Source organism: Oryza brachyantha, chromosome 6 (assembly GCF_000231095.2).
Source record: "Oryza brachyantha chromosome 6, ObraRS2, whole genome shotgun sequence".
Classification (NCBI taxonomy): Eukaryota; Viridiplantae; Streptophyta; class Magnoliopsida; order Poales; family Poaceae; genus Oryza; species Oryza brachyantha.
Window position 1 is genome coordinate 16445048 of NC_023168.2, and position 24637 is coordinate 16469684.

General features: G+C 42.2%; 3 protein-coding genes across 4 annotated transcripts; all 3 read left to right on the forward strand.

Moving 5' to 3' along the window:
• The first annotated feature begins 388 nt into the window (after positions 1-388).
• LOC102714193 (phospholipase D alpha 2) lies at positions 389-3956 on the forward strand. Its single transcript, XM_006656157.2, has 3 exons — positions 389-611; positions 801-2721; positions 3066-3956. The coding sequence occupies exons 1-3, from the start codon at positions 504-506 to the stop codon at positions 3497-3499; spliced, it is 2463 nt and encodes an 820-aa protein (XP_006656220.1). The 5' UTR covers positions 389-503; the 3' UTR covers positions 3500-3956.
• A 2994-nt stretch (positions 3957-6950) lies between these two features.
• On the forward strand, positions 6951-13834 carry LOC102714469 (calcium-dependent mitochondrial ATP-magnesium/phosphate carrier protein 2-like). 2 transcript variants are annotated; one of them, XM_040525005.1, is made up of 5 exons: positions 6951-7650; positions 10366-11151; positions 11245-11335; positions 11409-11820; positions 13432-13834. In XM_040525005.1, the coding sequence occupies exons 1-4, from the start codon at positions 6960-6962 to the stop codon at positions 11599-11601; spliced, it is 1761 nt and encodes a 586-aa protein (XP_040380939.1). In that variant the 5' UTR covers positions 6951-6959; the 3' UTR covers positions 11602-11820; positions 13432-13834. The 2 variants fall into 2 exon arrangements, with proteins under 2 accessions (XP_040380939.1, XP_040380940.1); XM_040525006.1 differs by having other exon boundaries at positions 12655-13641.
• Positions 13835-23395: 9561 nt separating this feature from the next.
• LOC102712737 lies at positions 23396-24263 on the forward strand. Its single transcript, XM_006657051.3, has 2 exons — positions 23396-23728; positions 23842-24263. The coding sequence occupies exons 1-2, from the start codon at positions 23524-23526 to the stop codon at positions 24075-24077; spliced, it is 441 nt and encodes a 146-aa protein (XP_006657114.2). The 5' UTR covers positions 23396-23523; the 3' UTR covers positions 24078-24263.
• Positions 24264-24637: the final 374 nt, after the last annotated feature.

Here is a 24637-nt window from a genome sequence, read left to right on the forward strand (position 1 = left end):
TTATATGAATTGACTATAGATGAATTGGAGCTAGTAGTTAGCTACACTATTGGACTTGCTCTTAGAGCAGTTACAATAGCAGGCTACAAGCCAACTATAAGCATATTTTCAAGAGATAAGAGGAGAGAGAAACGATGCGAGCTACTAATTGTACCCATCTGCACACATGCTCTAAAATAAAATGTGTGTATGACATGTGAGACTATGTATTGATGTTTTATAGATAACTATAGTATAAATTGGTTATTAGAATTGACTATAAATAAATTGAAACTAGTAGTTGGCTATGCTATATAACCAAATGTGAAGAGCAAGAAAAAATTAATTATTCCTCTTCTTGGTGACAGAAAACGCTGAAAATCTCTCCTTTTTTTCCATTTCACTCTCCTATTGGGCCCTTTTTCGCGCTGTTGGCGCACTGTCCCCATCGTCTCGGATTCGTCTTGGACGCGCGGCGAGCAGGTGACGTCAGCGGCGAGCGGAGGAGCCGAGGAGGAGCGGCCATGGCTCACCTGCTGCTGCACGGCACCCTCGAGGCCACCATCCTCGAGGCCGACAATCTCTCCGACCCCACCCGCGCCACCGGCGGCGCGCCCGGGATCTTCCGCAAGGTCAGTCGAATGCATCCATGGAGGATCCCGCCTTGTTTAAGCTAAAAAATTGAAATCTTTGTTGCTTTTCTCGGTGGAGGGAGGGTTCTTGGTTTGAGAAATTGGAGAGAAAAAGGCGCGAGTTTTGGTTTGCGATTTTGAATCCGTCCGCGCGCGTGCGTGCGTGCGTGTGCGTGTGTGTGTGTGCAGTTCGTGGAGGGGTTTGAGGATTCGCTGGGGCTCGGGAAAGGGGCGACGCGGCTGTACGCGACGATCGACCTCGGCCGGGCGCGGGTGGGGCGGACGCGGGTCGTCGACGGCGAGTCGGTGAACCCGCGGTGGTACGAGGTGTTCCACATCTACTGCGCCCACTTCGCCGCCGACGTCGTGTTCTCCGTCAAAGCCGCGCAGCCCATCGGCGCCACGCTCATCGGCCGCGCCTACCTCCCCGTCCGGGATCTGCTGTCCGGCCAGGCCATCGAGCGCCGGCTCGACGTCCTCGACGCCAGCAGGAAGAGGATCTCGCACGGGCCGACGATACATGTTCGGCTGCAGTTCCGCGACGTCGCCGGCGACCGCCATGGGTGGGGCAGGGGCGTGTGCGGCGCGCGGTACCCCGGTGTGCCGTACACCTTCTTCTCGCAGCGCCCCGGGTGCAAGGTCACCCTGTACCAGGACGCGCACGTGCCGGACGCGTTCGCGCCCAGGATCCCGCTCGCCGGCGGCGGGCTCTACCAGCAGGGGCGGTGCTGGGAGGACGTGTTCGACGCCATCAGCAACGCCAAGCACCTCATATACATCACCGGATGGTCGGTGTACACCGAGATCACGCTCATCCGTGACGGCACCCGGCAGCGCCCCGGCGGCGACGCCACCCTCGGCGACCTGCTCAAGCGCAAGGCCAGCGAGGGCGTCCGCGTGCTGCTGCTGGTCTGGGACGACCGCACCTCCGTCGAGTCGCTCGGGATGAAGTGGGGGTTCATGTCGACGCACGACGCCGAGACCGCGGAGTACTTCCGCGGCACCGACGTGCGCTGCGTCCTCTGCCCGCGGAACCCCGACGCCGGCCGCAGCGCCATCATGGGCGCGCAGATCGCCTACATGATCACCCACCACCAGAAGACCGTCATCGCCGACCACGACATGCCGGTGCCGCGTGGCGACGCCGGCTCCGGCCGCCGCCGCATCGTCAGCTTCGTCGGTGGTCTCGACCTCTGTGACGGCCGGTACGACACGCAGTTCCACTCCCTCTTCCGGACGCTCGACACGACGCACCACAACGACTTCCACCAGCCCAACCTCGACGGCGCGTCCATCACCAAGGGCGGGCCGAGGGAGCCATGGCACGACATCCACTCCAAGATCGAAGGCCCCGCCGCGTGGGACGTGCTCTACAACTTCGAACAGAGGTGGAGGAAGCAAGGGGGTGACAGGGACCTCCTCGTCGACCTCAAAGCCATGGCCGATCTCATCATACCGCCGTCTCCGGTGATGTTTCCCGACGACCGTGAGGCATGGAATGTTCAGTTGTTCAGGTCCATCGACGGCGGCGCCTGCTTCGGCTTTCCCACCACTCCAGAGGCTGCTGCAAGATCAGGCCTCATCAGTGGCAAGAACAACATCATCGACAGGAGCATCCAAGATGCATACATCCACGCGATACGCCGTGCCAAGAACTTCATCTACATTGAGAATCAGTACTTTCTTGGCAGCTCATTCGCGTGGAAAGCCGATGGCATCAGGCCAGAGGACATCGAGGCGTTGCACCTGATTCCTAGAGAGATTTCTCTGAAGATTGTGAGCAAGATTGAAGCCGGTGAGCGTTTTGCGGTCTATGTCGTGCTGCCAATGTGGCCAGAAGGACCTCCTGCTAGTGGATCAGTGCAGGCAATACTGGATTGGCAGAGGAGGACGATGGAGATGATGTACAATGACATCGCCGTTGCGCTTGAGGCAAAGAAGATCGACGCAGAACCGAGGGATTACCTCACCTTCTTCTGCTTAGGAAACAGGGAGGTGAACATGAGTGGTGAGTATGAACCTGCAGGTCGTCCATTGGATGGCACTGACTATGCTAAGGCGCAGAAGGCACGGCGATTCATGATCTATGTTCATTCCAAGATGATGATAGGTATGCCTTAAACATGTTACGAAATCGAACATTACAGTCTAGCACACAAATTCACTCTAGACTTGCACCAAATTCCACTTGATCTATGATCTTTTTCATTTGTTTAACATCTGTAGGTATTCACAGCACATCTCACACATCTTTACTGTCCCTTTTTCAATTTTTTCTTGCACTCACAATTACCTTTTCAAATTACACATTTCGATTTCGCCTGTCGCAAGACAACATATACCCAAGCCCAATTCCTTCCTTCCTTCCAGTATATTGTCACCAGCTCCTATTTCAGTGATCAATACCTATGCTTCCATGAGCCATGACATGTTGCTACCATGGTTTCGTTTCAGTCGACGACGAGTACATCATCGTCGGATCAGCCAACATCAACCAGCGGTCGATGGACGGCGGCAGGGACTCCGAGATCGCCATGGGCGCATTCCAGCCATGCCACCTGAACACCAGTGGCCAGGTTGCAAGGGGACAGGTCCACGGTTTCCGGATGTCGCTGTGGTACGAGCACCTGGGCATGCTGCACGACGAGTTCCTGAGCCCGGAGAGCCTGGAGTGTGTTCAGAGGGTGAACAGGATGGCCGACAAGTACTGGGACCTCTACACCGGCGACGAGCTCGACGGCGACCTTCCCGGCCACCTGCTGGCCTACCCGGTGTGCGTGACGAGGGAAGGCACGGTGACAGAGCTCCCCGGAGCGAGGTTCTTCCCTGACACGCAGGCTCCAGCCATCGGCACGAAGGGGAACCTGCCTCCGTTCCTCACCACATAGACAGAGGTTGCAAGATCCTGCTTGTGCTGCATTAACTTGGGAAACCTTGCACCTATTGGGTGGGTGCTGCTTCTAGTTCTAGATTTGTGATTTCGTTGCCCCTACGAGCTGTTCGATTTTTCTTTGGTTGTCATGCCTATGTGTAATCAAAGTTTGGTTGATCAGCTGATGCTGTTCTTTGGCACGGATCATGATTTTTTTTTCTCATTGGAGTAATGAAAATAGGGCGAATAATAAGCATACTTTGTTGGAGATTTTTGGCCTTCTCGCTAATACGCACTGAAGTTCTTGGACAACATGATTAATGATGTTGTGGCACATTGTGTCAAAAGTTTGGTAGGCTTCGCCTGTTGGATTCCAGACAGCTTTGGATGGTTGTCAGCTGCACATGGTCAATGCGGTGTCTGGAGAAATTATTTCTGTATGAACTGCATTATGTGCATCTCCTTTTGTAATCTTTGAGGGCCTCGTCTTTAGGCCTATATTAAGCATAAACAAAATAACTTATTATAATTTGTAGATAAAACTTTTATATACGTGTTTTTAGCGAATAGTAAAAGTTAAAAGATAAACTATGATTAAGAAGACCTAAAAACCAATTCCAAATTTAAGTTTTAAAATTTAAATTTTGGCTGATAAGTTGGACAAATAGACATAATAGACCTGTAATCTTCATTCCTTCCAGATGAACCATGCGCTGCTTTGTCCAAGTTCTTTTACCACATGGACAGTAACAGCAGCTACAGTTGGTTGAAGTGTACACCACTACAACGTCACATACCGGGAAAAATAAGTTGTTGGAGCAGTAAGTTTCATAAGCATGTTTACCTTTTTGCTGGCCAATGAGCAGAAAATTCTACTTGAATCTTACGTAGAATTTTCTTTCAATCGATCACCCCTGTTTCCAGATTTGCTGTTTCACCCTGTATGTAATAACTCTTGTAGTCTGAATTTGGTTGGCAAGTTTATCTGAAAGTATGAAGATTTCAGCTGGAACTAGTATTTTCCATGAACCAAGATCCATCCTGGAGCACTTGCTCATTAGCTGTGCAGACTGGACTTGAGTCTTACTAGATGATTAGGTAAATTAATAGGTGACACATTGTCAAAAGGTCACTTCTCTTACCTTATGTAGAACCTGTCAGGATTCAAGTTTATTCTTGGCTTGAAGGGTTGAAGTTCACATTCTCTATGCCAATCCTTATTACTCATGTTATAGCACTGTTGCATAGGAACTTCCCTATCAAGGTTGTCACACTCTCAGAAAACCGCTTGTTGCACCAATCTTGGTGCTAGTCTGGGCCGTCTGGTCTTCATCAGTTGTAAAATGGAAGTTTTTTTTTGGAAAAATCTTGGTGCATTGGACCAGCAGATGCCTGCTACTTTTGCCATTCTTCATCAGTCTTGAATCCTTTTCCCCTTTCTTCTGCATTAAGGCTGTTCCTATCCAATTCTATTCCCCATTTCTCAGTATCCATACATCTTCCAAACAAAATAAGCCAAACATTGGCATGATTGAGATTCTGGGAGAAATATTTAAGGTGCAAATTGTGCAGGTGGTACAAAGATCACTTGAGGTGAATAGGATCGGCAGGTCACTACTAACCATGGATTTCCCGTCGAAAATATTTCTTTATAAACTCAAACCTATGTCGGCTCTCGTTGGTTGAGCTACGGCCAATACACTGTAGAAAAAATAAATGAAGCAACCAAAAACAATTTATAGATAAATTTTTTATATCCCTTTCATTAAAGGTTTTAAATGTCAAGTTTGAGAAATAGAATACGACAAATAATCCATAAAATTTTTTGAAGGATAAAAACCCCTAAAATGGATGCGGTTAATAAACCAACAAGCAACATAGTTGTTAAAAAAATCATGGTTTTTCTTTTCTTTCCCAGCTTGTTCTCAACTTTGGTCCAGTTTAGTTTCCAAAAAATTTCACGTTTACCCGTCACATCGAATATTTGGACATATATAGAGAGCATTAAATATAGTAAAAATAGCTAATTGCACAGTTTAGAAGGAATTTGCGAGACAAACTTTTTGAGTCTAGTTAGTCCATGATTACCATAACTGCTATATTAACTCACATGTGCTAATGACAGATTAATTAGGATTTAAAAATTCGTGTTGTGGTTTCTTGACACTCTATATAATTAGTTTTTTTAATTAGTCGCCGAAATAGTCTTTTGATATCCGATCAAACTTCCGACGTGATATCGAACCAAAAAATTTCCACGAACTAAACAAGCCTTTTGTGGTGATCACGAACATTTTTAAGGTGGTGAAGTTGATATAGTTTGAATATGATATTGGTCAATACACTCATACTATCTCAAAATCATATTAATTTACCATTTAAAAGTTGAAATAGCTGCACTAGGAATTTGTTTAGTATTAGTACCGGAGTACCTGGACCTACCGTAGATATGATTCTTGAATTAGGCACCTACCTTTCACAGCTCATTGTCACATATGTACAGAGTAAGCACGAGGTGGTTGTACTTACTGGTCTACTGGCTTGACGATGGGTGTTAAGTACAGTATTAGCAGCAGCTAAAAACAAATCTCGTGTATCACACCATCACACATCAGTCTCAAAATCGCAATCGCTTACACTTGGCTAGCTCGATCAAGGCATTCACACACCAGCAACATTGATAGCAAGGGGACTACCACAAAGTTGGATCATCCAATGAATACATACATATGCTGTAAGGGGTGGTCTTAGCATGCAAGGAAACTATTCCATATCGATTATTTCTCTTTTTTTGGTATTGTTTCTTTTATCGGGATGTTTTTTGTCTATTAAATTGTAACCATGAGAATATATTTCTTATTGATCTCTTAATGAGATCATACCAAAAATTGAAATTTTGATTTCTTAAAAAAATTGAAAAAAATCCAAAAAAAATCGTGATGCATATCACGATAACTGCAACATTGCACAGTTTTTACACCCAAATAATGATTAACGAAAGAATATCACAATTATCAATGTTACGAAAACTGCTACGGTTATCATCAAAACCATTATGTTAATTTTGACATGTCACGCGGTTTTGCCTTCGAAACCGTGACACCTTAACTCAAATTTACGTGGTTTCATGGGATAATTGGGATAATCGACAGTTTTCACAAACCGCCCTACGTAGATTTGATGTATAAAGTGATTTTGTGAATCATGGTTGTAACCCGTGTGGTGGAGTTTAATAGACAACTAATGCAGTTGATTTTTTTTAAACATATTATATATAACTTATACAGAATTTTATGTCAAAGCTTACACAAAATCCAAGAAAAATAAACAATTCCTGTTTATAAAGATTATTTATTCACGACGAAAAGATCCCCCACGTGGATCTCACCATTCGCCTCCCATCACACGGCACACGCGAGCCCATACCGACTCGCTTCTATTCCCCCCACACACATACGGATTTTCCCCCGTATTCCATGAGCCCAAAATACGGTATTCCCGTACGTACGCCTCTCACATCCACGTATATTCCCTCCTCCTCCTTCTCTCTCCAACCTTTCCTCCTCTTCTCTTCCATTCCATTCCATTCCATTCCCCAAACCAAACCCAACCCACCGCCACCGCCACCGCCACCGCCGCCGCCGCCTCTACCCCCATTCCATATCGCCGCCGGCGCCATGCCCGGCGCGGCGGCCCACGCGGTGGACCCACGGGGCGCCGCCGCCCCGGCCCCCGCCTCCCCTGCCCCCGTGGCGAAGGCGGAGGCGGAGGCGAAGGCGAAGGCGGGGGGAGGGTGCGAGCCGGCGCGGAAGGCGGGGGCCGTGACGATGGAGCACGTGCTGCTGGCGCTGCACGAGACGGAGGCGGAGAGGGAGGCGCGGATCCGGGACATGTTCGCCTTCTTCGACGTGGACGGCCGCGGGCAGCTTGACTACGCGCGGATCGAGGCCGGCCTCGCCGCGCTGCAGATCCCCGCCGAGTGCAAGTACGCGCGGGAGCTTCTCCGCGCCTGCGACCGCGACCGCGACGGCCGCGTCGGGTACGACGACTTCAGGCGGTACATGGACGACAAGGAGCTCGAGCTCTACCGCATCTTCCAGGCCATCGACGTCGAGCACAACGGCTGCATCCTCCCCGAGGAGCTCTGGGACGCGCTCGTCAAGGCTGGTATGTATGTGGTTGCCTCACCTCACCTCACCTTACCCTCGCCTGCCGCAACTTGATCACCTCGTTCTGTGCCTGTCACACGTCGCTCCGCTGCCCGTATTCTGACGTGTTCCGCGAAATGTGGCTGCGAACGCATTATTACTTGGCTATTGCTGGATGATCGTGGTGAATTCGTACCCATACATTGGGAATTTGTTTTGGTTGTGGTTTACTTGATGGGTGGATGTGAGACATCATGTCTGAAGATGGGGACAATACCATATGCAGCGGACAATGTACTGATACCAGTGGAGCTTAATGGTACTTGTAGGGAGCATTAGTACTGTTGATCATTCAGGAGCGTCTACAATGGTTCAACAAGGCGCTAGGCGCTAGAGGGTCGGCAGGTTCCAGCACCTAGGCGGTGCCTAGCAGGCGCCTAGGTCCAACATCACTTGTGAATTCCAAGCAATTAGTGAGCATATCACATGGAACTAAGACAATAGAACACCGAAATAGCAGCACAACATTCCTCAAGGATACTTAGCTGCCTAATGCACCATCTGATGCCTAATCGGGGTGGCCACCCTGTACTAACACCTAGTAGTTGCCTAGGTGGTACCTAGGATCGACTTTTAGAACACTGGCATCTACTGACATTGAGTAGTGGAAACTTGGGTCTAGATTTCTTGGTTGCATATGAAAGTTCTCTGTTAAAATGCTAGATTTTGTCTATTTTCCCACAAAATTTGTGGAATGATTGAACCTAAGCAGCTTGTATGTAGTGGCATGACTATGAGCCTATCTGCCTACGGGTATCACTTTTCACTAGTGCAATGTGAACTTGGATCTCTGAAATTTTCCTGTCTGTATTGAGTATTATTACCTGCCAAATGTACTAATTATTCTCTAGTTAGATTCACTGGAACTAGGGGTGATCAACTTAAGCCGTTGTATTTGCCATCAAACAGGGAAAGCCTTGTATTTGCCACTGCTCACAGGACTTTCATGTCAGGTATTCATCAACCATATATAAGTGTTGAAGCTCATAGAATCCAATCCTACTGATACATTGCATTGCCCTAAATCTTCTCTTGTTAAGCAGCTCCACATTTTCACGGAAACTGATTATAAAATTGCTAACTGTGTCATCCCTGTTACTCGCTTTATCGTGCATTTTGAGTCCATGCTACTACATGGTAATACGCTCCATAATTACTGTATGTACCAAATTATCGAGTTCCACCTTTATTAGATTCATTACAATAACCTGCTTCCACTGAACGTGTTGGATTTCATAGCCTCAAAGCCTTATCAATTTTCCTGTTAGATATTAGACTGTCATGGAGTCAAAAAGCTGGAGGCAGTTTAGAGTGCAAACATTTTAGTTATTTTCCTCATTCCTTGTTCAAGGTGTAATCCCATTAGTTTCACCCACTGTTAGTATTAATAGTTTAATAGTATAAGGCTGAATCCCTTACTGATACAGCATAGCTTTCATAGTATAGGGCTATAGGCAACCGAATGTGAGTGCCCCAGGTGAAGTTTGAAGCATTCTCACATGATAAACTCACTTCAAGGAGGTGGCTGGAGGAGTTTCCAATCAATTAATTGGACTCAAACTTTTGGCCTTGTATAATAAGTGAAAGATGGCCATGGTGAGTACCATGTTCCTTACTCACATTTTAGCATTGGGGTACAAGAGTTCGATTTAGAGGTAATTGTAGCTGGCCAATGCATTGTTTAAGTGGAATTCATTGAGATGAATTTAGGTAGGTGGTATAATTATGAGTTATTTTGAACAGTTATGTAGTAATATACTAGCTTGGCTTGAGTACTGATAATGGTAAAACTGGAATACCAGCTATACCTTCTTGTGCCAAAGTTTGGCGTGAATGATTTTAGTAATACGATACTTCTCATAAGTCAAAAGGCTGAGGAGAAAGATCGAATGTGATAGGGGAGGTCTTTGTTCTGGTATTTCTTTTGCACTGAACATTTGGTTAAGATGGTTTTAATGTCAACCATATCACAGACCAATTCATGTTAGGTTATAGTTCTCCATTCAGAGCTGAAAACACTACACAATCTGAAACTGCATTATTTAACTATGTTGTATTATTTTACCACATCTTCTATCAAGAATAAGCGTTTGTCAAGTTTTAAAAAGCATATCTGTACTAAGGATGGCAACGGGGCCATCCCAGCGGATAGTGGTCAGTGGTCACCGTCCCCGCCCCTGATCTGGGGGGGGGGGGGGGCAACTTCCTCACGTCTTCGTCCCCAACCAGGTTGTCAGGTATCCAAGCATCCCCAAGAACAACACCCAAGAACAACACTGAGAAAGAGAGAGAAGAGAGAGACGAGAGAGAGAGAGAGAAGGGAGAGAGAGAGAGAGAGACGAGAGAGACGAGACGAGAGACTCACTTGCGGGGCCCCAGGTGGGGGATGGGGAACATGGGAACTGCCCACCACCGGTTCACCCGACGGGGAGTTCTCTTCCCAGGTTAATCTCAAAGGGGAACACTTTGGTGCCATCCCTGGCCCCTAATAGAGCAATTCCCCAGCGAGTATCCTGGGAACATGGTCCCATTGCCATCCCTTACCCCACATTGTTTGCTTCCTTGCTTCTGCTTTGCCTGAAGTCTTAAATATGTTCATAGTTGTTTATTTAGAGATTTGTTGTTTGTACATCCATAATATATCTTACAAGCAATGTCAGCTTGTTGTTTGCAGGTATAGAGATTGATGATGAGGAGCTTGCACGATTTGTCGAGCATGTGGACAAGGACAACAATGGAATTATTACTTTTGAAGAGTGGAGGGACTTTCTTTTGCTATATCCTAATGAAGCAACCATTGAGAATATTTATCATCATTGGGAAAGAGTTTGTCTTGTAGATATAGGTGAACAGGCTGTTATACCAGAAGGCATTAGTAAGCATGTCAATGCAAGTAAATATCTGATTGCAGGAGGGATTGCAGGTGCTGCATCTCGGACTGCAACTGCACCTCTTGACCGCCTTAAAGTAATCATGCAAGTACAGACTACACGAACTACCGTCTTGCATTCAATTAAGGATATATGGAGCCAAGGTGGCATGGTGGCATTTTTTAGAGGGAATGGATTGAATGTTGTGAAAGTTGCTCCAGAAAGCGCAATAAGATTTTATGCCTATGAAATGCTAAAAGAATATATTATGAAGAGCAAAGGAGAAAATAAGAGCGAAGTTGGTCCTTCTGAACGTCTCGTAGCTGGTGGTTTGGCTGGTGCAGTAGCACAAACAGCAATTTATCCTGTAGATTTAGTGAAAACACGATTGCAAACTTATTCATGTGTGGATGGTAAAGTACCTAGTCTTGGTGCATTGTCAAGGGATATATGGATGCACGAGGGTCCTCGAGCATTCTATAGAGGTCTGGTTCCATCTTTGCTTGGTATTGTCCCTTATGCTGGAATTGATCTTGCTGTATATGAGACATTGAAAGATGTATCCAAGACATATATCCTGAAGGACAGTGGTGAGCCCCCATTCATAAACTGTTCGCATATCCTATCCTTTTGCTTTTCAATTGTTTGTTTCTTGATTCTTGAATGTTACTGTGATAATGTAGAGCCTGGTCCTCTAGTACAACTGGGCTGTGGGACTGTCTCGGGAGCCTTGGGGGCAACATGTGTTTACCCTCTACAGGTTATCAGGACAAGGTAAGAATGTATTATTGTACAGAAAGTAAGCAAACATACAGTCTCTCTCAACAGTATTTTTAAATATTTGTAGACTGCAAGCTCAACGAGCCAACTCAGAGTCTGCATATAGAGGAATGTCTGATGTATTCTGGAGAACCCTACAGCATGAGGGTGTTTCTGGATTCTACAAAGGAATCCTACCAAATCTTCTTAAAGTGGTGCCTGCGGCAAGTATTACCTACCTAGTGTATGAAGCAATGAAGAAAAATCTCTCCCTTGATTAAATTCTAGACCTGTTTTGCAAATCAGCCATCATTATTGGCATGGCTGGCTGTAGAGATAATGACGATACATGATTTTACTGGTTAAATAGCTACTTTTTTGAAGTGAAAGACGGTGCCTTCAGGACAGAATAGGAAGCTACGGTGGTCTCTCATAATTATTATTTCCCAGAAGTGAAGTGATAACTATGAGATCATTGAGACATCCTTGCTGGCGTACTGGTACAATTCCTGCCTATCATGCTATATTCCAGCAGTTATATTTGGCATGCCCTTCTGTGCTTTATAGCATCTATTTTTTGTGCATACACAACTGCTTTTATGCGGCTGTGCAGACTTGGAAGTGAACAGTGAATAACATAGCTTATAGTATCAGCTGCAGCTTATTTTGTAGACTAGAGCTGATGATGTTTCGTAGGAGTTAGCTCATGTAATTATGCTTAAAACAGCAAGCTCATACACTGAGCTTTTTGTCACTTTTTGTTGATACAGAGGCAGCTAAACACCTAAATTTTGCTTATTCTGGTGTGCAGTTTAACACTGCTCATATGGATTGTTAATATTTCACAACACTTTTGTCTTCTAGAAGTGGAGCATATTCTAGGAGACAGCTATCATATGCATAACTTTTTTTTTCCTATCATAGCTGAATACACCTTGGTGGCATGAATAGGCTTAAAAAAGGTCAGACTTGAAGAGCAGTGTCTAGTACTTTAGTTTATTAGTTAGCGAAGTTGCAGGATATTCAGGATATTAAGTTAAATGCATGTGCATATTAGTGGCCAAAGTCAGTTCAAATTTGACTGATACTAGGTCTGGAATCAAATATATGTGTAGGATCAGCATCTGGAAGGTGCAAAAGGAAATCCATGCCTACTGTTTTATGCAGCTAAATTGGCTTGCTCATTTTCCTCTGATCTTGTCTATTTCACTAGTGCACAAGAGGGTCTTTGAATTTGGATATTAAGACGTGCTGTTTCATTTATATGTACAACTGGTTGGTACATATATAGTTCTTGTCATGGAAGTGACTAAATATGCTTTTCCTGTTAATAGTATTTGTATCCAGGAATATCAGTGGAATCAGCTCTGTTTAGAAGTATGAGCTCCACCTCCATATGACTATATAAGGTGATGGCATGAAATGAGTGTTGGCTTTGAATGAAGAAACACTATTGCCTTAGATAGAATAATTAGCTTTGTGTACGCCTGCAATCCAATTAGTTTTATGATCACATTGTATGTTCTGAACGATGGTTCCTTGTGATTGATGGGAAGGGAAGATGCATATGTTTTACTTCTGTCCTAGATTCCCTGACACTCTGCTACTACATATGTACCATCGGATGGGAAGGGAAGATGGGAGTATACTTCAAAGTCATAGAATAAAAACAACTTTATTGTCTTCTCTTTGTCAGGAAACTAGTAAGTCCCTCTAGAGCTTAATGAACTGTAGTTTGTACGCATTGTCCCATACTATTTGTTCAACTTATGACAAATCTGTTTTTATTTCCACGAAAGATCAAAGTTGTTGAGGACACAGCTGTGGCTCTTTCCATGTGTCCAGTTCTAATTGTATTATTGCAGCCAACTTAACTACAATGGTGTTTGCAATAAGTCCAATTCCACTCTGAAATGATATATTTTACCTAGTTATTACAATTGTTAATCATTTGGATTCTCCTGACTTTGGTAATTATGACACTGTTCTAATTGAAGAGTTAGTTTCTGAACAGGATAATTTGTTCAGTTATATCAACTTGTAGCTCATTTTTCTGATAGCTTGGACAAATTCTCCTCTATCACTCATTTGCTTTATTTTTGACATTTCAGTAAGGCATCGTTGGCTCCGAGTCAGCTATTCATCCTGAATTTCTGAAGGCTTATTTTGCCCCCGTATTGGGGTGAGTTTTGTTAGTCAAACTGTAACACACAGGAAAATACTCATTAACATAATTTACCATTCCTTGTGCTCCTGAGCTTAAGAGGAGCTTGACCTTTACTGACAACAAATTGCCCTGCAGAAAGGGTGCTGGTTATGCATGCCTGTATTGTCCTTGGCTACATGCCGAAACGTCAATGCCTACTGTATGTAATAATCTGGCAGCATTACCAATATAACTTCCTAATGGTTACCCTGTTACATGAATGCACAAATGACTCGGTGGGCGATGTAAAAAGTGTAAAATGCCTAACAAATTGTACGTGCTTATGTATATGTCTGTGCTTAGAAGTTGATCCCTTTGTGGGTGCTTACATGACAGCCCGGTCTGCTGTTCCATAAGCTAAATTGTTTTTGTGTATGCAACTGGTAGTGGGCACTGGCTTATGAAATTGAAGAACAGCTCTGGCATTCATACCAAGCAGTGGGTACTGCTTTGTTCCATAGTTCAACTGGGATTCTCAGGAACATGTGTGAGTTTCAATTGCTGCCAATGTTGTGGGTACTGTTTTGTTCCATAGTTCAACTGGGATTCTCAGGAACATGTGTGAGTTTCAATTGCTGCCAATAGTTGTGCAGCGCCAAGATAAGGTTTGCTGTCAGCTGCCATTGTTGTTTACCTGTTGTTATCAAGAATATCAGTGGTCTTGAGAGTCCTTTGTGCTGTGGCCTGTGGATTGGATGCTTCCAGTTCTGATAAAACTCTTTTGAGTCTTGAGCAGCCATGTGTGCATTACCAGCATGTTTACTCTTTCTCTGAAAGGAAGCTTCTTGAAAAGAGAGTTGAGACTTTCGGAGACCTTCCGCTTGCTGTTATGGCCCAGCCTGAGGCCGTGAGGCCGTGTTCGTCGGAGAGGAGTTAGGTTAACTTACCCGGTAAGATCGAGAAAAAGAAGAAAATGTATTAATAGATTAGTACATGATTAATTAATTATTAATTATTAAAAAAAATATAAAATAGATTAATATGATTTTTTAAAACAATTTTTCTATAGAAATTTTTTATAAAAAATACATCATTTAACAGTTGGGGAAGCGTCCTCGTGGAAAACGAGGGAGATAAGTTAACTAAGAGCAGGCAACGAACGTAGCCATAACTACTGTGATTTTGGAGCGGTCTTGCTCTTGTTCCGAGAGGATGATGTTTCAGTCTCTAGGTTGTTCTGGTCTTCTAGAAGCTCTCACAGTTGGATGAAAGCTACTACGGAGATGTGAAGGGGAGCAGAGCTGGGTCAACCGGGGATGTAGACACAGCAGGAAGCCGGGCAGAAGCTTCCTGGTGCTTGATGATGCTAGTTTTGCAGCACTTTGCTCTGCGTCGTCCACCAGTTTCTCCACTATCCGCTCAGGATTTAGAAATCGCCGGTTCTTGACCAAACTGGCCAAGGTCTCGTGCTTATATATCCATCCACCATCCATCTTTTGGTTTAGGGTTAGCTAAAATTTAAATTTTTAATCTAAATTTAAAGTTGATTTTGCGGTTTTATCAAAGTTTATTTTTCAACATTAACTTTTAGATCATTAAGAATATATATATAAATTTTTTATTTATAAATATGCCTTTTGTTTTTTTAATAAAAAAGCTAAACAATTTGTTAAACGTAGCGCATGCCACTTGGCATCAGATGCATATAAATTTGAGATTAGCCAGGCAAAAGGAGATAAACAACTTATTCAAATAGGGATCGTACTGGTGAATCTCCGTACGAAGTTGACGAAAAATTTCACAACAATTGTTTACAGGGATGATTATGAAAATTTTTCTATAAGACCATTTGAGAAAAGAAAAATATGAAAAAAAAATCCTATGGATTAGCTCTGCATCCCTAGCTCCATAGAAAAATAAGGACAAGCTCAATCTTCATGTTTTTATTTTTCTTTAGGAAGTCCGATCAACTTTTCTCTCTATCGTAAACATTTTTCAAAAAGAAATTCCTATCCCGTTTAATTTCTTCATCTACTTTGTTTTCTCATCTAAGCCCAATAATTTTCCATTTAATTTAGGGATTAGAGATGAAAACAGTTGGAACGGCATCTCCTATTTTGGCTCCATATTTTTTTTCGAAGAAGGAATAGGAGTGGTTAGGCCAAAAATAGAAACAATATCGGAATTACCGTAAATATCGGAAACGGAACTATCAACATGAGAATATGGCATCAGTTGGAAAACCGAAAGTTCATACTGGAAAAAGAGAAACAACACATATATGGCATAACTTACTATATGATATAACATCATCTTTGCACCATGTCATATCGTTATTCGCCATTTATTTAGCATATACCTACAATTAGATAATGCCGCTATATTCTAATAACATAATATGACAATAATTTGTTGACAGATTATAAGTTTGACGGACAATATGAATGACTTAGTTTACGAAAAAAAATTTTTGGGTGTAATGTCGGACGTTTAATTAGATGTCGAAAGAAGTTTTCGAACATAAATGAAAAAAAGAATTTCATAGCTCGCATGGAAACCGCAGGATGAATCTTTTAAGCCTAATTAATTTGTCATTAGCATATGTGAGTTATTGTGGTACTTATGATTAATCATGGACTAATTAGGCTCAAAAGATTCGTCTCTCGATTTCTCACCTAACTGTGTAATTAGTTTTTTATTTGATATATGTTTAATGCTTTATTTAGGTGTCCAAAAATTCAATATAATATCTACCCAAACCGATTGGAAAAACCGTCTTGTTTTTATCTCCGCTTTCAAGATGCATTACCGTTTTTGTTCATGTTCTCGCTCCAGAACAAATTACCGTTTTCGTTCCCAACACCGATATAAGCGGTAGGTAGAAACCAGAAATGGTGGCCAGTACGTTTGAGATTTTTCGTCCGTTTTATCCCGAATTCAATTTCAGCCGCTTTCCATCTAACTCCTAGAAATTCTAATTAAGAAAACAAAGAGTATATTCTAATATGATATTATACCATTATACTTTTAGAATCCTAGTGCTACATAATACATACTACTGCTAAGAGCAGGTATAATAGCAGACTATAAACTAGCTACAAACATATTTTAAAAAGATAAGAGAGAAGAGTAGATTTGTAGCCAGTTTAACACAAACTCCCAGAAGTAATGTGTTGTATGACATGTGGGACAATGTAGTATATGATTTATAGCTAACTATTATATGAACTAACTATTAAATTGACTATACATGATTTAGAGCCAGTAGTTGGCTGTACTATTGAACTTGCTCTAAAGTAGCCCTTGCTCTAAAACAGGGATAGCAATGGGTCGGATCGGATATGGGTAGAGCAAGAACATACCTGACCCGATACCCGCACTAAGATACCTGAACCGTATCCGAATTGATTCACGGGCAAAAAGCTATACCCAAACCCATACCCGACGGGCGCCCGTGTACCCACCGGCCGCCTGCTCGGCCACGCCCTCCCACAGACGCCGCCGCTCTCCCACAGACTTGATCTTAATAAATAATTTTATTACTAAACCTCTGGAGAAAAAATATTTTCACCGTATGAACCCGTTGACCACGTCAGCAACATTGGCGTGGTGAAATGGCTTGCCACGTCATTGTTGGCGGCGTGGCAACATTGTCTTGTCATGCCTCTGATATTGGCATGGCACGTCATGCCAGACCGATCAGGCTACGTGACAGCAGTATCTTGCCACGCCATCAACACTGGTGTGACTAAAAGGTTCAGTTAAAAAAAATTGCTCGGTGATTCAGTAATAAAATTACTTGCTAAAAAAATTTATTTAGTAAAAAAATTTCCACACACACAGCCACAGCCACAACCACGTAGAGGCGACAAGTGTCCCAACAGCGACATCTCCTCCTCCCTCCCAGGGACGCCGCCCTACGAAGCGACGACGGATCCTGCCATCTCCACCGGCCACCACACCATACCATAGGATCTCCCAGCGTGGAGAGGGACCCGCCACCTTCCGTCGCTTTCGCTTTCGCAATGGCGCAGAGCAGACGACGGGAGCCTCCTCCTCTTTTCCGTGACGAAACGATCGATGGGGGCGGTCGGCCACCACCACCACCAACGAGAGAGCAGCGCAGTACAGAAATAATGCTGTGTTTTGTACTACTGCAAATCACCGGGTGGATAGGATAAGAACAAGGACGCCTGGGAAAAGTATGGATGGGCCCTCGCCAAAAAGGTGTACCACCGGGTTGATCCTAGCTTTAGCTACGGAAGCAGCTGAATCCACAAGTGCATTTCTCTAGAGATTTCAAGGAAAATTCTCACCTCGGTTCATCACTTCATGCCTTATTTCTTTTTTATTATTTTGTAGATTCTCCTGTCTCATCTTTTTGCTTATACTTATAAGCCAATATTTAAATTATAAAACTTAAATTTGAAGTTGATTTTTTTCATCGTAGTTTATTTTTCGGTCCTTGATTTTTGATCGTTAGAAACATGTATATAAAATTTTTACTCATAAGTTATCGTTTAGTCATCAATAAGCTGTTTCACTTAGCCGTAATATAAGCCTAAAGATGAGTTTGTCTTAATTTTAGTTTGTTGTATTTACGTAGTACTCCCTGTATTTCGGTCAGCTATATATGAAAGATCTTGATTTTTTTTTTCTCTCGATAGGACTTTAGCAGGGTTCACAATCTCAAAGAAGTTTGGATGAATCTCAAGTACCTCAAGTCGGCTTGAAATGTGCATAACTGCATATCGATCTAACATGATGTCTCATTTACTATTACCTCTGATATAGGCTAGGTGCATAGTCTAACATGATGTCTCAACTTATGGTTTAACTCTAAAGTTAATGCGAATGCGAATGATCCTCCTCCATCAGCCCTTTGCATTGGCTAGAGGGTATAGACAACCTTTCATCAAAATAAAGAATGTTCTATACTACATGTTCTCATTTTCTACTTCCATGTTTTTCACATAGATGCTTTCCAAATTATTAAATATACCCTAATGAATCACTCTATTTCTACGTGTATGGGAGATCAGTTCCTAACCTAAAGAAACAAACATAACCTTATAGCCAGTATAATAAGTTATGCAAGCGAACTCCAGAGATTAGAACAACATATTTGTACTTATGTGAAGAAGAGATGAAAAAATAAGAGAGAGAAAAAACATACTATAGATTTATAGCTATATGTAGTGTAGGTTTTAAGACACTATGTTTATAAGAGGTAACTTATATATTAATAATGAGTATATGTTTATATTTATCTATTGTATAAATTAGTTTTATATTAAATTTTGATGATATGAAAAGATTTTAGAACTAGCTCTTCTATTGACCTTGTTCTTAGCCCTATCAACTTTTCGCACAGTTGATCCACCTTTTACTCATCGCATTATACTCCCTCTATCTTTTTGTCTCCTTTATTTTTACTCATTGAAGTAATTAATGTATTCGATTTTTTTTTAAAAAAGTGAAAAACCAATATTTTGACATTTGAAAAAGTGCATGGCAATTTAGTTTTTTTTTTCATATTTTGTATTGGTATATATGAGGGACTAAAAATAAGGTATTTCTGAGACGAAGTAAATCCGAGTCACAAATTAGATGCATGGTACTTACTAAGAGTGGACTGGATGCCACCACTTTAACAAAAACATGTTTGGTGCCATAGGTCCGTTTTGGGTTTACATAAAATTATTGCCGCACAGAAAAAGGATAAATCTCTTTTACACCAAGGATTATTTAACTGACATTGTTGGTTACCGGAGGACTAAAACTACGTATACCTAATTGGATGTGTAAACTCAAAAGGGACCATACGATGTTCGTTTAATCAATTTGTGTCGGCCTTGCTTTCTTGGTACATCGTGTACCCAAATCATTTCAGCTAGTTCAGCACAATTCTATCCAATAAAAGTAGTGCAAAAGGCTGGTTCCTGCCATTACACGACACAAACGATATATTTATAAATAAAATTATAAATAAAATTTTTATATACACTGGACTGAAAAAATAAACTATGGTGGAAAAACCCTAAAACCATCTCTAAATATAAGATTAAAATTTTAAATTTTGTGTTATAAGCAATTAAGCATAAGCAGAAGTAAAAATGTGAAGGTTTAGAGAACAAAATAAATGAAAATAATTGGGATTCAGAAGAACAGTTTGTTTGTGCTAGAGCACAAATAGCTAGGTTATAGTTCCATTCTAATTGGATACAACCATTCCTATGCAATACTAGTACTACCTAGATCATCCATAACTTCAGAGAGGGCAAAAAGAACTCTCTACGTCATCCATGGAATCTAGGATATTCCCATATGTTAGAGTTTACACATAACAAATCTCCCATTAGCTACAATTGCTGGGCTCTTTTGACATCTCTGTCCAGAGACGTCACCCTTTGGTTGGATAGCGTCCCTTTTGTAAGTTGCAGTCTAAATAAGCAAACACATGAGAACACCGCATAAAACATCGGTTAATTCCCTGACAAATCAAAGGCGAACAGGTATGTATATTCATGTAAGATTGGTTGTAGTGATCATTGGATACGATGTGATTACATTAGATTCTGGAGACCAGCTGTTTATTCCTCGAAAATATAGTTCAACTTCCAGTAAAAGGACATGTAGCGGCCTTAATAGCACCTGAGGTTATGAGTTCGACTCCTCATTGAAGCATAAAGAGTATGCATGCGTCTCATAGGAGCATGAAGAGTATACGTGCTTTGTGGGCGTCTGCGTTGTTCTGTGTTCTCATTCAAAACAAATAGTTCAACTTAATAAAATAAGAATGCAACGCTTACAATTTTATGAAGTTGTCATATATGATTTCGTCTATTTTGACGGTGGAAGACAAATCTTAAACTTTTAGTTTTAAATTTGGGACTGATTTGGAAGATTTTTTTAGTATTTGCTTTTAGATCAGTAAGAGCATGTATAAAAGTTTTATTCATATATTAATTTTTTTGTTTACAAATACACCATCTTGCTTTTTTTTTCCCAAAAAAACGAAATGATGACCACCAGAACTTGTCTAAGAAAAATCCTTATTTTCCTGAAAATTAGGTGTACCTCCCTCGTTATAGCTAGGAAAATTAATTAACCCAGTACATATCACATTACATATCGTGGAGATTATGGATGTGTTCTCCATTAGCTAGCATCATCATTAAAAAGAGTGGCACAAGTGTGATTTGCTTGCTTGTCCTAGATCTCAAATAATTGGGTTAGGGTTCCGCTTTAACAGGAATTAATTGGATAATTCCAGTTGCAGATAGCAGTGACACATACATAATTCTGCTCCATACGTCACCCATGTATATATAGCTTGAATTTAAAAATAGGCAAACCTTGGAATCTAAGGATTTTAGCCATTAGTTAATCCCCAATTTGCTTCAACTATTGGGCTCTTTTGGGCATCTTTGTCAGCTTACGTTGGTTGCCAAATGGGGCGTCCTTTTTTTTTTTGGTTACGAAACCGGCCACAAAAAGGACAGTGGTTTCCGGCAGGAACAAGGCCATTCGGTTGGGAAAAAGAATATTCATTTGGTTAATTAAGCTGATGTATGTAATTAACGATCGTTGGATCCGACGTGATGACGACGACGGGGCCTGCCTAATTAACCGATGGGATCCAAAACGTGACATAATTTAGGGTTTTATAATTAAGGAGGGTTAGGTCCGATTGATGGAGTAGCTTGTGGAAGTCTCATGCCTTCTCGAGAGAGAGACAGTAATACGTACTCGCTGCGTTTGATGTTATAAGGTACTTTGTGTTTGTTCTAAATCAATTTTTCTGAAAAAAGTTTCACCAAATTTACTGAAAAGATATACAAATATATAGCACCAAATTAGTTTTATAAGGTCCATCGTTAAATATATATCTATAGCATATTTATTTTGGGTGTTAGAAATACTGTATAAATTTGGGTTAACAAAAAATTTAATTTAGAATAAACTAAAATTAACTAATAATATAAAACAGAGAATATACATATTAATCATATATATATATATATATATATATATATATATATATATATATATATATATATATATATATATATATATATATATATATATATATATATATACACTCACATACGAATGATGTCCTATGTTGCCTAGGCCGGCATGCCATGTTACCTTCCAAAATGGTACATGCACCATGGCTCTTTGAGTAGCTTAAAGATTATAGAAACATGCGGTAAAAAGACAACTTCTTACTTTTTTTTTAAAGAAAATTAGGTTTTCTAGCTTTTGGTTTCTACTTCATTTTCTAAATAACTCTAGCTTTCCTGAAAGAGTGTTGTTTAGTAGAGTTTCTGACTTCTGAAGATTCAGCAAAAGCTGTAGTGACAGAAGATCTTCAAACAGACCATTTGGACCTGTAAATAGTATGTTTAGTAAGATTAAGAGTTTTAACATGTTTCTTGAAAGCATAGAGATTATAATAAAACAGTGAATAAATTCAAAGACCATCGGTGTATCTTATTGTTTTTTTCTTTTATTATTTACTTGTTGGAACAACAATGATGTTTGGCTGCAGAAGGGAAAGGCAACAAGGATAATGGAAAGCAACTAGCAAGTACAAGCAACAGGACACCACAGAAGTCTTCTTACTTCTTGGCCTCAACTAATTCAATGAATTTAATCTAAGAAAAAAAAGAAAAATAATCCATTTTAATCCTGGTCTCCATTTACTTGGTAAAGAGAAAAAAAAGCCCATAAATCTTTTATAGACAAATAATTGGGTGACCGTCTTATCTGAAGTTCATGTCAAAGGTAGCAAGCAGAGGGAGACATCCCCCCAATAATGCATCGTGCCGTGCCGGATAAAACCAGCAGTATATGAGTTACTGGTGTCGCAAGTGAAAACGAAGAAAACACAAAAAAAAACTTGTTCTGGTGATGATCTGGTCCACACTCCACAGGGGTATTATTGACAGCTTTCCACTCTGTCATCATGTTCTGGACGTGGACTTTCTCTTGGCCAATAGTCCACTTGTAAAAACCTTTAAGGTGAAATTGGACTACTCCGAAGTATTTTACATAGATTTAAATTGTGTCGAAAATTATAGCTTTATTCGAGTTGATGTGATTTGCAACCAATTAATTCCAGTCTCATTTTCGCTTATACTTATAAGCCAAAATTTAAATTTTTAATCTTAAATTTAGAGTTGATTTTAGAGGTTAGAAACATGTATATAAAATTTTATTCATAAGTTATTTTTAATTTTTAAATATATTGTTTGAGAAAAGCCAAACGATAAGGGTCTTTATATATACAGATAATCATTTAAAACCAAATGTGAATTGCGTGCACTAAAGCCCATTATAGCCTACAGGAAATACCTTTTATAAATTACACGCATTTTTCCAGATAAAGAATATAACTCTTGATATGAACCCCATAATAAGAAGCAGCCACGAAACCTATTATGAACATAAGTGGATATATATTCTCTATACTCCTGCAGTCCTGCACTCCTGCTGGTGCAATAGTTCAACCACGAAGAGAATTTCCATCGCCCATAGCCCAACCTAAATTTCTAACTTTCCAAGGTAAATTTCTAATTCTTCCATTAAAAAAATCCCCGAAACAAGAAAATTACAAAGGATGTTATTATAATTTTATAAAATTAGAGATATATCTTCTGGCCTACGTATCATTGAGTCATGTAGACCCTATATGACATTGAGATATCAATAACATATATTCAACTTTGCAAAATTATAATGACATGTTTGGAAATTTCCATTCAAAAACCCAAAGAAATTATTTTAAAAGCATGAACCACAAAATGACCATTGTAACCCTACACCAATAACCATAGCACAATTTCCCAGTAGACAAGTCTAATGAACTGCCCTAAATAAATAAACTAGCTTGACCAACCTCAGTCCTGCTCCAGCAAGCAACCAGCAGCTGCAGCTGCTGCCTGTATATTACTCGCCGCAGGGTCCCTCTCGCCACAACCACCCAACTACCTCCCCGGTCTCGCCGCCGAGCTCGCTCGAGCTAGCTAGCTGCGCTGCGCTGCTCGCCATGTCATCCTCCTCCTCGTCGTCGGCCGGCGGCTCCCACGCCGGCCTCGCCCTCGCCGCCACCGCCATGGCGCTCTCCGGCACGCTCGTCCTCTTCTCCCTCTGTCGCGCCAGGCCGCACCAGGACGAAGACGACGGTGCCGCCGCCTCCAGCGCCGCCGAAGTCGTCCCTGCGAGTCGGCTCCGTCCATGCCTCTCCTCCTCCGGTGAGCGAGCGAGCGAGCGACCACGCGCGGGCCACGGCCGTCGTGAACGACGATTGCGGTTTTTTTGGCTCCTTCTCCTGACGCGTGCATGGCGTTTCGTTTCGATCTTGCAGAGAAGCGGAAGCGGGAGAAGGCGCGGCGCGGGAGCAAGAAGCGGGTGCGGTTCGCGGCCGACGTCGTCGACAGCAATGCGTTGTCCTCCCCTACAGCTGCTGCAGCGGCGGCGGCGGCCGAGCCGTCGTGCCGGAACGCGGCAGCGCTTGGGACGGCGATGCCGGCGAACCGGGAGGCGCTGTACCGCGGCATGCTCCGCGGCCGCTCCATGCTCAGGCTCGCCTGCTCCTACTAGCACCAGCTAATTACGCCTCGCTGATCGCTAATCGCCGCCGCTAATCACCGGGAAGTTTTGTAATTAGCGTGCATCCCCGTCCGCGCGAGCGAGCGAGCGATCAGTGCAGCTGCGTCGTGTACATGTACATGTACATTATTACTCTGATTTCTGAGTGATCAGTGAATTAATTAATCCATTGAATCTTCCGATTTTGCACTTCCTCCAGCATTAAATTCCATTCTTAATCTTATTTTCCCGGATTTTTGTTCCCCAATTTTTGTGTGTTCCTAAATAAATAGAGAGATGCGATGATTATTCCGTGGACCGATGCATGATATCGTAGCAGCGGTTGTGGTCGGCGGTTGCTGTCCTGATCCAAACCAAATCCAAAAAAAAAATGAAAAAAAAAAAGCAGAGATAGAGGGGGGAGGGAGGGAAGGGAAATAAAAAGAGTCATATCACACGGCCGGCTCTGCTATGAAATCGCAGAAAACCACAGGATTATTGTTCTCGCGCGGCGGCGGCGGGTGGAAGGGCGGGCATCCGTCGGCGGGCGGGTCACATGCGGATCGTTCGGC